The following is a 16,167-nucleotide window of genomic DNA, read 5'->3' as shown; positions in this document are numbered from 1 at the left end:
ATGATATAAATTATTGGGATTTCAGATGCAGGGTTTTCAGTAATGATTACCGTAATTATCCTCCTTGTGGAAATCCAGGATCCCTTTTTAAACTGTCTGTTACTTTTACTCTATGTGTCACTCTTGTTCCTAGCTTTTACTCTGATTGCAGGCTTTTAATTCATCTGTTCTTATTGTTGCTTTAATATAGTTTTTTATTATGCATTTTGCTTTTATATATTTTATAAATTCTATATTTTTATATATTCTTACCTATCTATATATAATTCCTCTAACCCACTTCAAATATGTTTACATTAAAAGCAATACTAAATAAATATTAAGACCTAGGAAGATCAAATAATATTGCATTGGTACTCTGCAGGACGGTTTTATATGAGTGCTGCCCTGGCTATATGAAGATGGAAGGAGAACGAGGATGTCCTGCAGGTATTATCATGGAACTATTTTCTCAACCCAATTTATTTATTTTTACTTTTGTATTCACCATAATTAATTTGACAAATTTAAAACATCTATAGAAATAGAAGACTGTCTTGAAAAAAATTAAAAGATGCCCCAGAACAGCTCTATTTTTTATCCTTTAATGAACCAGATGATGGTTCCAGACTGAACTTTACAGAAACACTATTCCAGGTTATTGGTGTTGCAACCAACAGTCTGATTGTTTCAGCTCCCTTTATTTCCCAATGGTAGAACATTAGGAATAGATTCCCCCTAGATCCGTGATGGCAAACCAAAGTTGGCACACAGAGCCCTTTCTGTGGCACATGCACCATTGCCAGCTGCTCTTCTGATTTCCGGTGCATACATGTGCACCAGCCAGCAGGTCCTTGCACAAACCGGAGTCCCGGAAACCCAAAGACCAGTTGTGTCTGCTGGAAACCTGGTCCATGAAAGCAGATGCAGACCGTCCAGCTGGTCTTTGAGTTTCAGGGACTCTGACACTCATGCCCACACAGAGGGCTCTGTGTGCCACCTCTGGCACTTGCACCATAGGTTCGCCATCACAGACTTAGGCCATCTTGTGCTAAGTAGAGTCATAATAGATGCCAAACCAGGCCCAAAGCCTTTTTAGCTAGCAAAAGCCATGAATTCGGAAGAATCCCAGATCATAAATCTGTTCTTTCAAAGGTAATGCCTGCTTGTCCAGAGATAACGTTGCTATTGATGGAGAGCTTTGATGTACAAACTGTACTTGAACCTTGTCAAAGTTCAATTCTACTTCTGACAGAAATCCTGACAGTTTCAAGACACTGTGCTAAGACATCAATGGCATCTCCTTTACAGCCTGAAATGTTGATTTAAAGTTGGGTATTCTTGACAACTCTGTTGGATGATTCAGCAGCTTTATAGACATAATAAAAAAGAAGTTTGATGATCCTCTGCCATGTGCAAGTTGGACCAGGATAAGCACAGATCAAGCTTGCACAAGGCAGAGGATAATCTACAATATTGTCCTGTCTACCTTCTTGGATTTTACAGGCCAGAAAAAATTCTAGGTTACTGAAGTAATGGATCAACATAAAAGATCCTAAGGAACTTTATTTGCATTAAAATCCGGACATTAAAAGAGGAAGCATCTCAATACTTCAGTAAATTCCATTAATAATTCACTAGAAAAAGAGCAACTAATTTAGAAAAGGATTTTATAACTATAAGGTATTTTTCTTTTTCAGTGGCTCCAATAGACCACATATTTGGTACTTTGGGCATTGTAGGAGCTATCTCCACTCAACGTTATTCTGAGATGTCGAAACTGAAGGAAGAAATTGAAGGACCTGGCTCTTACACATTCTTTGCACCAAGCAATGAAGCTTGGAATCTTTTAGATCGTGTAATTATATCAATTTTGATTTTTAAAGAAATGTTTAATGCTAAGAAATTTATAGATGAATAAATTATGAATGAAGAAATACTAACACTCAGCTTTGTACATATTATTGGAATTATTGATTCTGGTTAACTTTATACACATATATTCGTAAATTCACTTGCGTGTACACACATAACTCTAAATAACCAGTCTTTAGCATTGCAGGCATGAGATAAGATGGCTGGAACATAACAGAGTTGGATTTTCACAGTAGCTTCTAGAATACAACTTCTGGCTTCAGAAAGGCACACTTTGAAATTCACAAGACTAGGCTGCAGAAAATGTGTTTTATAGCCTATTTTATTGTAATAAAAATGTATTATTGTGACAACTAATCATGTCTTTCCCAATGTACCATGTAACAAGTAAAATTATGATTATGTTATCCAATTGCTGATTCCTATGTTTCTACCTAAAGTGAAAAGATTATATAGGGAGAGCCCATGATCCTCCCTCAGGTTTTCATTAAATCTTAGAAAATGGAATTAATACTGAAATGGAGAGAATGCCCAGTAAAGGCTTATTTTGCCTGATTTTAGGCTTTTCCAATTACCCAGCGTTGATACATTAAATGAAAATAAGAAGCTAGGTATAGACTAAATTAAAGAGGACAAAGCTTAAGAGACTACACAGTTTCTGACAGTGGAATAATAATAATAATAATAATTTATTTCTTTGGATTTCTAAACCACCCCCTCTCCCAAAAAGGGACAGTGTTGAGTTGGCAAGTATTATGGCAGGTTGATTTAAGACAGGGATGTCAAACTCAAGACCCGCAGGCCAGATCTGGCCTCCAGGGTGCTTAAATCTAGCCCATGGGGCCGGTCTGGAAATAGCAAACGATTAGCCCATGGTGCCTCTGGCAGCCAAAATGGGGCGTGGAGAGTGCACGTTGCCTCCCATGCCCCATTTTCAGCCTGGACCGCCTCCTGCAACACTCTGCTGACCAAAATGGATCACTCCCCCCCTCCCGTGTCCAACTTTGGCCAGCAAAGTGTAGGAGGTGCTTGTCCCTTCTCTCCAGCCAGCGGAGGAGAAGTACAATGCTGAGCTGGCCTGCGAAGAAATCCAGTTTGATACCCCTGATCTAAGAAAATCTTTGCTAATGAGGTAGGGAGGAATAGAAAAAGGTGGAAGTGGATATAAATAAACTTTTTCTGAAGGAGAAAAGCTAGATGGAAAAAAGAGGATATAAAAAATGAAAAGATTACCAAGAAAATGAGCTGTAAGAAGAACAAGCTTAGCAGAAGAAGTAGGACACTGAAATAAAGTAGGTAGGCAGCAGTAGTATCATGTGGCTGATCTTCTCTGGTTGCCTGCTTTGTACTTAATTGTGAGGTGTCCAGAAAATATCAAGGCTGTAGGCTGGAGCAGAAAGTTGAAGCTATCCTCAAAGAAGGAAATGTTTAGCCTGTTGTTATTGTTGCCAAGTACTGGCTATATCAATGAAATCACTGGTAGGCTGGTCAGTAAGAAGATTCAGAAAGTAGTTAAAAATATCTCACTAGCTAACTGAAATAATATTAATGGAATATCTCTCTGATTTCAACTACCCTGCCTCCAGGAAATCTACAATGGTTTGATTGAAAATGTAAACATTGAACTGTATAATGCTCTCCACAACCATATGGTAAACAAACGGATGTTGACAAAGGACCTTCGGAATGGCATGACTCTGGTGTCTATGTACAACAATCAAAAACTGCATATAAATCACTATCCCAATGGGGTAAGCTTATTTGTATAACATAAATGGACAATAGGATGTGGCTTGCACCACTTACATCATACATTTTGGAAAGAGATCTAAGATTCAGTGTTCTAGTTTAAATTTCCCTTGAAATTCATGTGAGTAATTTGTTCATATAAGATGTCATGTATTATTATGTTAAGATGATTTTCAAAAATAGAAAACAACATACAAAATAATAAAAAGCAATATTTTAAAACTCCTGTGTATTTAAAATATGTAAAAATGGTGTCCAAAGAACTTCATTTGAGGGACCTTCTATTGCAGTGGTTCTCAACCTTCCCAATGCTGCGACTCTTTAATATGTGTTTTCCGGTGGTTGTTCGACCCCCAAAGGGGTCCCAACCCACAGGTTGAGAACCACTGTTCTATTGATATTTATTACTGTAGTTGTCCCATGGACACAGTGTTGATGCACTTCAAATACTGGTAAACTCTCATTGAGTCTAATTAAGTTGCACATCTTACTAGAATCCTTGGATTAGTACTCAGACAACAATCTACATGAAAGCAGTTCAGTAATTATGATTGCTATCATTTTTTCAGTCACACAAAATGAAGTGTAACTTAAAGGGCTATGTTACAAAATATGTTCCAGCTATATTGTTCCCTGAACTTTTAAAAACAAACAGCCCAAATTTCATAAGCAAGTTATAAAATTAATTGAAAAAAAAAGATTATGTAAAGCTTCTTTGGTAAAAGTTGGGAAGCCAAATTTATAATAAACATTAATTCATGCTATTCTTCCAATTTAGGTTGTGACTGTTAATTGTGCCAGAATCAGCCATGGCAATCAAATTGCTACAAATGGTGTTGTTCATGTAATTGATCGTGTGCTAACTCCAGTTGGTAATACTATTCAAGACTTCATTGAATCTGAAGATGATCTCTCGTCTCTCAGAGTAAGTTTTTATTTAATCTTATTTTCTTTGAATCTTGTCTTTTAAAATAGTTTGTGTCTCTCTCTATAACTAAAAATCAAGCTAAATTGCATGTAATGGAAGAAGATAGTACAGTAAAATACTATTTTAAAAATAAAAGTGGTTTGATTGGTAATTAATCTGTCCACCCAGATCTATTATTAAGCCAGTGGTAGAGAAAGTTATGTAGAAAACTATTGATTTTCCAGAATTAGTGGTATCAAGGGACATTGTAAATAAAATAAAATGTTCCCACTGACAAATCTGAATCTCACTCCTCTTGAGCTACAGATGCTACATTTTGATAATGTAAAATGCAAATGTGATGCCATATTTGTATCCCATTCTAGAATCATTGTATGCTCCTCAATCTACTACCAGTAGGTAAAAAGCCCATTAAACAGAACTGAGGCAATGAATTATTTGACAATTTATACAACTAATGAATGGAGCTTAGCCTAATCTTCTTTGTGTTGTACTGAAAGTGCATCCTGCTCTCCAGATAAACTGGGAATATTTTTTATCATCTGCTTTTTTCCCCTTAAAGTGGTTGAGAAGGGGGAATCCGTCTTTGCAATTGTGAACAGCATTGCAATATTAGTGATCAACCATCTAATTTAGATTTGGCTATGCTTTTTTGTCATAAAATAAAGGAATTTGTTAATTTTGTCACTGTTTAGATACTGAAGAGAAGGAGTGAAATTAATGGACTATGTTGATCCATTTTCAGTGTTAGAATATTGATTAAATTTGCAAATGTAGAAAAGCAGACAGAACTGAGGGTGAAGCAAGTCATCAGCTAGCATTTTTACATTCCCACAAATGATCTAAGACCAGCCCTTCTTGAATTCCAGTGACCCATATCTGGTGCTAATTTAGTACTAAACTTTAGTTGACAAGATTCTTATGTATAAGCTTGAGCAATAAATTTGAACTGCAACTTAACTAATGGCCCTGATTCTTTGCACCTGATAGCAAGTCTGCTATTTTACATCTGCAACACTTTTTCCCTTTATTTATTGTTCATTTTTTCTCTCCCTCCCTGATCTCTTTTTAAAATGTTTTTATTGGCTTTCCAGGTGTCTTTTCCTTTCCCCAATTATGGCCTTGTCACTACAGATAGTCCTCACAAGCATCTATTTAGTGATCGCTTGAAGTTACAATGGCACTAAAAAAAATGACATGGCTGTTTTTCATTCTTATGACTATTGCAGCATCTTGTCATGTGATCAAAATTTAGACACTTGGCAACTGCTTCATATTTATGACAGTTGCACACAATGGAGGAAGAAGTTCCTCTACCCTTTTCTTTTCCTATCTATACATATACTTAAAGCATAATCTTATGAAGTTAACAGTAAGAGTTAGAAGGACCTTGGATGTTATCTAGTCCAACTCACTACTCATGCAGGGGACCTATATTATTTCTGACAAATGGCTGTCCAGTCCCTTCTTAAAAGCCTTCAGTGGTGGGGCACCCACAACTTCTGAAGGCAATTAGTTCCACTGGTTGAATGTTCTTACTGTGAGGAATTTTCTCCTTCTAGGTTGCTTCTCTTCTTTATTAGTTTCCATCCATTGTTTCTTGTCTTGTCTTCAGGTGCTTTGGTAAATAAGTTGACCTCCTCTTCCTTATGGCAGCCCTTCAAGTATTGGAAGACTGCTATCCTGTCATTCCTGGTCCTTCTTTTCATTAGACTAAGTATATAGTCCTTCAATCGTTCTTCGTATATTATAGCTTCTAGGCACCTAATCATCTTGCTCTTCTCTGAACTCTTTTCAAAATCTCAAAATCTTTTTTGTGTTGGCATGACCAAAACTGGTCCTTATAAAGTGGCACTATTACTTTGTGTGATCTTGATTCTATCCCTCTGTTAATGCAATCTAGTATTGTATTAGGCTTTTTTGGCTGCTGCTGCACAATGTTGGCTCATGTTTAGATGGTTGTCCATTAGGATTCCAAGATCTCTCTCACAGTTAATACTATTGAGCCAGGTTTCACCTAATCTGTACCTGTACTTTTGGTTTTTCTTGCCTAAGGATAAGATTTTGCTTTTCTCTATGTTACATTTCATTTCATTAGATAGGGCCTAGTGTTCAAGGCTGTTGACATCCATCTGGATCTTGACCCTATCTTCTGGGGTATTGGCTACTCCTTCCAGCTTAGTGTCATTTGCAAATTTGACGAGTTCCCCTTCTATTCCCTCACCTAAATCATTTATGAAGATGTTCAAGAGTACTGGGTTTAATATAGAACATAGACACCACTTACGTCCCTCCATGTAGATATAGTTTCCTCAAGGACTACAAGTTGAGTATGATTTATCAGCCAGTTACAAATCCATTTGGTGGTGATGTAGTCTATTCCACATTTTTCTAGCTAAGCAAGAAGTAAGTTGTGATCTTTGTCAAAAGCCTCACTGAAGTCCAAGTATACTATGTCCACTGCATTTTGTTGGTCCACTAATTTAGTCCCTTTGTCAAAGAATGAAATGAGGTTTGTTTGACATGATCTATTTTTGACAAACTCATGTTGACTACTGGTTATAACTTTGTCTGCTTGCAATTGTTTGCAGATTCGTTGCTTGATTGTCTTTTCTAGGATCTTTTCAGGTATTGATATCATGCTGATTGGTTTATGGCTTCCAGGATCTGTTTTTCCCCTTTCTTGAGATGGGAACCAAATCAGCTATTTTCCAGTCTTCTGGTACTTCCCCAGTTCTTAGAAAGATATGGTTTAGTAGTTCCAATTTCACTTCTGCTAACTCCTTCGGGTCTACAGAAAGGAAAATCTGTCACAATTCAATAGGAATTACTTTAAATAACATACAATTTGCATGTATATAAATATATCATATTGCAACATTTATGTATTATATTTTATACTAAGAAAGTTTTTCAATATAATTAATTACCGTGTATTTTGGTATGATGTCAAAGACAATTGGCAACATTTAAAAAATAAAACTATACTATTAGTTTTTGCATAAGAGTTTAAAAGCTTCCTTATTCCCTATTTTTCATAGGCTGCTGCCTCTACATCAGGTGTAATGGAAACTTTAGGGAAGCCCGGGCATTATACACTTTTTGCACCTATTAATGAAGCTTTTGAGAAACTTCCACGTGGAACCTTGGAAAGAATAATGAGGGACAAGGTGGCTTCTGAAGGTATTACAGTAACTTTACTCAAAATTACTTGGTACCTAATTACCAAAAGAAAAAAAATACAATACTGAAATACATGTCATACCTATCACACCATGCATATTATATTAATAACTATGACTAACACCAAAGCATTTGCCATAAATCAGAATATCAAAAGCTCCTTGTTAAGTTGTTCATTTGGATGCATGTTATACTGGAATCGGTTCATAGAATTCTGGAGTTGGACGTGATCACAAGGATAATCTAGTCCAACCCTTGTAATATGCAGGAAACCATCCTAGAGATGTGGCTTACCCATCTCATGTAAAACGCCTCTAAATAGAGCAAGGCCACAAGCTTCCTTAGTAAATCATCAAGATGTTTTTTTCCTTTTATTTAAAATAAAAATGGAGGCTTTTAAGAAGAGACTGGACAGCCATTTGTCTGAAATGATATAGTTTCCTACTTGAGCAGGGGGTTGGAGTAGAAGGTCTCCAAGGTCCCTTCCAACTATGTTATTCTATTATAAATGAAATGTTGGTAGCTTCTATTATTTCTAGAACTGATTTTTGTGGCAAGGAAAAATAATTCCTGATCATGTTCACTGTAGCTTCCCTTTATACATCTGAACATAGCTATCTTGTATCCCTAAATCTACATTTATACGGTCATCTTCCTACCTTCAAGGATGCTGGCCCTGCAAGAGGAATTTATAGCAGTGTCTGAGGTACTGGTTTGCCAAAACATCAGAAAAGAACTTGATTGGACTACTCTCACAGAGGGGAGAGATTCGGACATTGGGGATTGCTTTCAATATATGATTTTCACACAGTTTTCCTTCAAAGCTTGCCTTGCTCATGCTGCACTGAGCACCTCTAATAAAAGTACATTTCCTCTAACACCTAACGACCAAGGGTTGTTCTCTCCTAGGGAGCAGGCTGTGACCAGTCTGATGTCTACATTCAAGTTCCTTCAGCCTGACCTCTATTCATTTATTCATTCATCTATTCATTTGTATTCTCTTTTGAACTTGACAACCTGGCCAAAATCATTCTGGAAATGTTTTGCACAGAATTATACACAGTACTCCAGGTAGGATCTCATCAGTGCAGAATAGAGAGGAATAACAACTTCACATAGCTTTGATGAAATGCTTTTTCTAACGCATTTTCAAAGTACATTAGCTCCAACATTTTTTATGCTCAATTTGTCAATCAAATTCTTTTTTTTTTAAACATGAATCCTCCATCTGGTATGTGTGTCCTATATATTTCCTCTTTCAATTGAAAAACTTTTTGTTGCTCACTGTCCAGTTTTTCAATGTACCAGATTGCAATTTTGTTTTTTTCATCATGTAAGGCTCACTGGTTAATAATTATTCTTTTTTCTTTCTTGAAAGGAGAGCACTTTTGCTCTTCTCTAATCTTCTGGTACTCCCCCAGTTCTCCAGGACTCCTTCCGGACAATTGACCGAAGTCCTGCCAGCTCTTCCACCAGTTCTTTCAATATTCTACAGTATATTGCATCAGGGCTTGGGAATTTGAGGTGTTTTATTTTAGCACTTGTTTTATTAGTACAGTAAAACTTCATACAAATAGGATCATTCCGTATCCATAATATTACTGTCAAAACTGTCCCATTGGTAAATGCAGCAAAAGAAATTCCTGGGACATTATTTTACCAAGAATATAACTTTACTGATAATTCCACATAGACACAGAAGTAGCAAAGCCAGTTCTAAAGTTTTTACACAAAAACCAGCCTAGGTAAAAAACCCCTTTTCCTCTGGACCTCTCCACTGTTCATTGTCCACCAATCAATTGCCTTTATTTTCTTTTTGGAACAATCTGAGTGCCTTGAAATTTTCCCAGCATTTGACTCTGGGTTTGTTGGGATGGTCTCAGGCTACATCAGCTCACTTGCATTCCTCAATTCTCTCCCAAGGCTTCCATGCATTGCAATACTTTCCCTCCCCCCTCCTTGTTTCTGTTGTCTGGTTGCGAGCAGCAGTGCGTAGCAAGTCAGCCATGATCATTAATCAGAAAAGAGCTGAAAGGGACCTTGGAGGTCTTCTAGTCCAACCCCATGCTCAAACAGGAGACCCTACCATTTCAGATAGGTGATTGTCCAATCGCTTCTAAAAAACATCCAGTGATGAAACTCCCACAATGTCTGGAGTCAAGCTGTTTCACTGGTTAAGGAAGTTTCACCTTAATTCCAGGTTGCTTCTCTCCTTGATTAGTTTCCATCCAATGTTTCTTGTTTTGCCTTCTGGTGGTTCGGAAAATAAGGTGACCCCTCTTCTTTATGGCAGTCCCTCAAATACTGGAATACTGGTATCATGTCACCCCTACTCCTTTTTTCCCCTAGACTAGCCATAACCAATTCCTGCTATCATTCTTCATATGTTTTAGGCCCTTAATCATCTTAGTTGCTCTTCTTTTCACTTTTTCCAAAGCCTCAGTACCTTTTGTAATGTAAAATTACAGTATTTAATTAATATTAATGTAAAATTGCAGCATCTTCTCTCTTGTGTTGCTGTTCCTTTGAAACACGGTGTGTACCCATTAAGTCTAATGTTCTACCTGTTGGGTTCAAGAAAATCTGGTCAATGGAAATGCCCATATACATTAAAGAAAAAAGAAAAATGGCATGGAGAATAATTCTCCTTAATCGACACTTGTACACATGTGAAGTCAACCTTTTTAGTTCAGTGGATTTTGCAGATTAGTTCCATTACTTCTTGAAGGGGAGTAATCTTAAAACAAATGGTATAGGCTTGTCTACTCAAGTAAGTTCCTTAGTTCCTTTCTCATTTAGACATATCTGTTGGAGATACAAGCTGTCCATAACCAAGGGGTACCCAGTTCAATAAAATCTCTGCATCAATGTAACTAAAAAACTTTCAGATGTTATCCCCATTCTGGGGGTTAGGAGGGAATGGGGATGGGATAAGCTGCTTTCCCATCTTACAGAACAACTGGTGAGAGATAAACACATAAATTATTTTTCTTCTAAGGCAGGGAGAAAAAAAATCAGATCACAAATGTGTTTAGATGATGGACTTAGATTACCATATTTGCTATTTGACTGCATAACTTTTGACATTTAGGGCTGTTTAAAATGGGACTGAATTGAGGGGAGGATAGTCAAATTACTGCATTACTTCAGTATATATCTTGTTTTTCATTGGAGCATGGGTCTTTTTGTTCTCTTCCCTATTCAGCTCTGATAAAGTTCCACATTTTAAACACTCTTCAGTGTTCTGAAGCCATCATGGGTGGGGCAGTCTTTGAGACCATGGAAGGGAATACAATTGAAATTGGCTGTGATGGTGAAAGCTTGTTAATCAACGGAGTCAAAATGGTGAACCAAAAAGACATTGTGACAAGTAATGGTGTCATTCATCTCATAGATCAAGTGCTTATTCCTGATTCAGGTAAGTGAAGCAGGAGTAAATTCAGTCTCATATTTTTCATATTATTGCTCACCAGACCAACAGGCGATCTAATTTTTGTCTCAATTAAGGAGAGTCATGATTTTGTAGCCAAAATTGCTAATTATAATTTCTTTTATATGAACCATTTATCTGTGCAGTGAGAATTTTGAAGCAAATCAAACCTCTAATTACCATTTTATTTTCAATTTTAGCTAAACAAGTTATTGAACTTGCTGGCCCCCACCAAGCTACCTTCAAGGACTTGGTGGCTCAGCTTGGCTTGGCTGCATCTCTACGGCCAGAGGAAGAATATACCCTGTTAGCTCCATTGAACGGGGCTTTTTCTGGTAGGTGGTCCATATTAAAGTTGCGTAAGAATTAAAGAGAGAAGCAATTGGAGTCTTATTTTTGTCAGGATTTGCAAACAGTTGTCAGCTTTTAATAATTTTATTTACTTCTACTTTCTTCATGCTTTTGACATTATAATTATCAGCCACTGATATTATGGCATCATAGTGAGGATCATGAGGATCATAGTGAGGATCATAGTGAGGATTCATGTTTTTGACATTATAATTATCAGCCACTGATATTATGGCATCATAGTGAGGATCATCAGCTCTAGTGTTTCTTTCCTGATTACTTGATGCTGTTTTCTGCTTATCTAAGTAATGGTGTGCTCTGGGCTGCTTGTTTCCCTTGACTTTTGATTATATATTTTAAATGGTATGGTTTATCTCTATGTGCCTGTTGATGACTACTTTGGGAATGCTAGGAAGTCCCTAGCAGTTTTGGATTTGGCTTGATCTAAAATGTCAAAGTTTTCCAGTTGAAATTGTAGCTTTTGAGAGATTAAGGTATTTTCATAATGTCTTCTGATTGCCAGTTAATTTCATAGATACTTATGTGTCCTACATAATGGCTATTATAGTCTTTACATTGAATGTTAAAGGAGACGTGGGATCATAAGCAGGGAAAACAGTGGTATATACTGTACTAATTGAAGTGTATTGAAAAACAGCCCACTCTAAACAAATGCTTCATTATCAAAGCAATAATCAAACTGTTTACAGGAAGAGCTGGGTAAGAGCATTAATCTGCAAGCAAAAACACATTGCATTAAGCCATAATGCTAAAAAAGAAAAGAAGAAAGAAACAGATTACCCCATATAAGCCTTTCAATTCAATAAATATCCATGCAATTTCATTTAAAAAATTCTTAACTATACTACCCATGTAAGCAGAATGTAAGCGTCATAAACTATGAAAGCATAGAATACCTCCTATGTATCAGAAACAATTCTGAGACAATCAACAGTAATTATAAAACCTTGACAATAAAAGCTTGACCTCATTGTATATCATAATCCTGTTCACTGGCTGAAGAAAAGTCAAGGGAATTGGCCCTCTTAGATCTAGACCTATCAATGAACAAGAAGTGGTCAAGAATTAAATGGTAATGAGAACTTTGGGAAAAGTGATTCTGTCATCTTGGAGCCTAAGAAAGAGAAACTGGAGCACCAAATTTATGACTTTGTGTAGATAGCATTTCCACTGCATTTAAAGCTAATGTCTGTCAGTGTTCGAAATGGTATTCAAACGTAAAGACAATGTCATACCTTGCATATGTTAAATTCCACAAAAAACTTAATGTAGATTTTATGGTTTTTTTAAAAAAATTGTTAGATGATACTTTAAATATGGATCAGAGAATCCTTAAACTGATTCTGCAGAATCACATTTTGAAAGTGAAAGTTGGCTTGAATGAGCTCTACAATGGACAATTCTTGGAAACACTAGGAGGAAAGAAGCTAAGAGTATTTCTATATCGAACAGTAAGTATAATTAAAGGTTTCAAACAATTATTATAGTAAAAGATGGTAAAAATTTAATTTTGTAGGTCCTGCTTCAGTCAAAGGTTATGGTTATGTCATATAGATCACTGATGGCTAACCTTTTTGGCGCCGAGTGCCAAAAGCACACATTTGCACACCCATAACACAATGCACACGTGACTCCCCCAGGTGTGCCCAACCCCGTGCATATGTGCATGCCCCCCCGTGTGCACCCTTCCCCCGCAGATGTGCCCCACTCACCCACAAACATGCCCCACCCCCACAGATATGTGCGCAACACCTACATGTGCACACACACCCCTGTGCATACCTGGCAGAGACCTGAAAACCAGCTGGCCATTGGGAGGTGAGCTCATGCACGGTGGAGCTGAGCTGTGGTGACAGCTCGTGTGCCCGCAGAGAGGGCTCTGTGTGTCATAGGTTCACCATCACGGATATAGACCGTTAAAAAGGTTAAGGCTATATATTGATAGCAGAAAGTGACTTATTTGAACATACAGAGAAAATATGAATAAACTCAGCTGGGATAGTTGTAGAAAATAATGGAACTGACTGGGTAACCAAATTTCAATCTGATCTACTTTCCAAGCAACCTTATGATTAACCAATCTCTGCAATAAGTAGGTGTGAATGCTGCAGTTGATGTACTTGTAGTTTATAGCTTTGGAAATGAAAGTAGAATATTGGTGCATTTATTCAATTTGGAATTTTATCAGCACAAAATCCAGTATCTAAACTAAATATCAAGTTGTGCTCAATTTATGTCCTTACTTTAATTGGCTATTTGGATTAATACTGATTTTAAGATGAGCAGAATCTGGTCCTAAGTGTTGTGGCCTGCCAGCTGCCAGCAGAGCTGGCGACAGACTCAGATGATGAAGAGGTTGGGGAGGAACTTGGGCCAGTTCTGGAGACTGAAGAAGGCTCAGATGGATGTTCTGTGTCAGACACAGAGCCAGAGCCATCCAACATTTCCCAGCCACCAGAGAGGCAGCTGCCTTTGAAGGCTGATATGAGTGAGAAGGAAGAACAGCTGGGGCCTGTTCCAGATGCATGTATGTGCAGAGCAGTTAGGAGAGGTGAACACTGGAGGACAAGGCATTGACTTGGGAAGCAAAGCACACGTGGACACTGAATGGCCCCTCCCTGGCTGGGGAATAAATAGAAGGAAAGGGGAGTGGTTGTCGTAGGAGACAACAGTTCATATTTCTGGAGATTTTGCTCAGTATGTTTTGTGCCATAAAGACTGCCTGCCAGAACTTAATTTGCAGCCTTTCGACTGGGAGCTCATGGCCTTGCAATTATTGCAGAGAACTGATAAGGTCTGTTATTACAGTTAACTCCTTGAAGGACTATTGCCTGGACTTTTTGGCTGGGTCAAAACACTAAGATACTTAGGAACAAAATGTGCTTGTTTTCTAAATATAATTTTTTTAGAGAAGAAATTTCTGAAATAAGGTAACTTTTGGGACAAAAGTATATGAGTAATATATGAGTAATATATGCATGAATCAGGGGTGGGTTCTGGCAGTCACTACTGCCAGTTCACTTGTGGCTGCGCTGCACGCACACACACTGGATGTGCACTGCACGTGCATGCGCAGTGCAATAAAAATTGCTCTGCACATTCGCAGAAGCAAAAAACAAGATGGTGGTACCTCCGGCGGCACCAGGGGAACCGGTTCAGGGGCATGGCAGGCCTGGGTCACTGCCGGTTCCAGCGATCCACACTGCCAAACCACTACCGGTTCGGCCAAACCGGTCCGAACCAGTAGGAACCCACCTCTGGCATGAACAGTATAGTATGGTACAGTATTTCTTGGAAATAAGCTTCGTTTGAAAGATTGAAAGTAGCCTGCCTTCATGTGCTAGGATTTCAAGTTCACCTTTGAAATATTATATTTATTTAATAAAGAAAATTTATGATTCTGGATTCAACAGCCTTACTAAGATTCTAAAGATTTAGTTTCTGTGGAGTTATTTAGATACAACATAATTCTTTAGAGATTAAAGTTCTTATGCTTGGGCCTGAATTACCATTTTTGACCTGTTCAGAAAAAATTACTAAAATCACTATGATGTTATTTTCATGGTGCCTTTTATTCAGCCATCAAAGAAAATGTTACATTTATTTTAGCAGATTGTTTGCACAAGAACTAAATGGATAATATTTTACGCTACATGAAACATTTCAAATGTTTTTATGCATTTTCCAGTGAGATTTAGCTCATATGCTATTTGCCTTTTGTATTGCTAGGCTGTGTGTATTGAAAATTCATGCATGATTCGAGGAAGCAAAGAGGGAAGAAATGGATTTATCCATATTTTTAGGCAAATAATCAAACCAGCAGAAAGAACTCTGCATGAAGTATTGCGATCTGACAAACGATTCAGGTATAGTAAGAATTTTTAACTATTAGGAGATACCAAAAATGTGAACCTATACAATAATGCTTTTCATATTTAACATCGCAAATGTTAGTAGATATTACTATATAATTACAAAGATTATGTATTGTTCCAGAAATACATTATCCTACACTGGTTTAGGAATAGACCAGCACAATTTAGAGATGCTCCAGAAGACGATTGGGAAAAACAAAGTTTTGTTCTTGGTAGGGATATTCATCTTAGTCAAATCAAAGCTAATCCTTATTGTGGTCCTAGACAATGGTGGGATTCAATTTTGTTTTACTACTGATTCTGTGGGTGTGGCTTGGTGGGCATGGCTTGGTGGGGGTCATGTGACTGAGTGGGCATGGTCAACTTGACATCATTCATGGCAAGGTGGGGTGGCAGTCACATGACTCCTACCAAGCCACGCCCACCAAGCCCAGCCCACAGAACTGACAGAAAAGTTTGGCCAAGTCTTCTAATGTTCAACCTGGCAGTTGCTCTCTGCCGCAGCATTCAACCTGACTGCTTCTCCCACTCATATCTCATGGCGCCAGCATATCACTTTATGATCCCCACCACCACCACCTGGCTTCAGCTTATGGAGCAACCAGGACCGGGAGAGTTGAGCCCTTTTCCTTTGGCGGTGGCCCCACTTGGCTCCCTTTGCACAGGGCCAGACAGCGGGCAGCATTGAAGTACCTTAAAGAGACAGGCTGCCGCAGGTCCCTTCCAAGCAACTTCACTATAAAGGGAGGAAGGAAAAGGTTGGCCAAGTCATTTCC

At 37.8% G+C, this 16,167-nt stretch overlaps 1 protein-coding gene across 3 annotated transcripts in view; it reads left to right on the top strand.

Annotated features, from left to right (window-relative positions):
• POSTN (periostin) overlaps positions 1–16,167 on the top strand; it is a 55,654-nt gene that overhangs the window by 13,369 nt on the left and 26,118 nt on the right. For all 3 annotated transcript variants that reach the window (XM_081940629.1, XM_081940627.1, XM_081940628.1), the window contains exons 3-11: positions 365–429; positions 1,680–1,837; positions 3,441–3,605; positions 4,382–4,528; positions 7,573–7,714; positions 10,920–11,132; positions 11,345–11,479; positions 12,819–12,967; positions 15,246–15,382. In XM_081940629.1, coding sequence (XP_081796755.1) covers positions 365–429; positions 1,680–1,837; positions 3,441–3,605; positions 4,382–4,528; positions 7,573–7,714; positions 10,920–11,132; positions 11,345–11,479; positions 12,819–12,967; positions 15,246–15,382 — 1,311 coding nt within the window. The remainder of the gene's footprint in view (positions 1–364; positions 430–1,679; positions 1,838–3,440; positions 3,606–4,381; positions 4,529–7,572; positions 7,715–10,919; positions 11,133–11,344; positions 11,480–12,818; positions 12,968–15,245; positions 15,383–16,167) is intronic.

The sequence above is a fragment of the Natrix helvetica genome, assembly GCF_964273705.1.
Source record: "Natrix helvetica genome assembly, chromosome: 2".
Taxonomy (NCBI): domain Eukaryota; kingdom Metazoa; phylum Chordata; class Lepidosauria; order Squamata; family Natricidae; genus Natrix; species Natrix helvetica.
The sequence above is the reverse complement of the archived record's forward strand: the minus strand, read 5'-3'. Positions and strand labels throughout refer to the sequence as shown.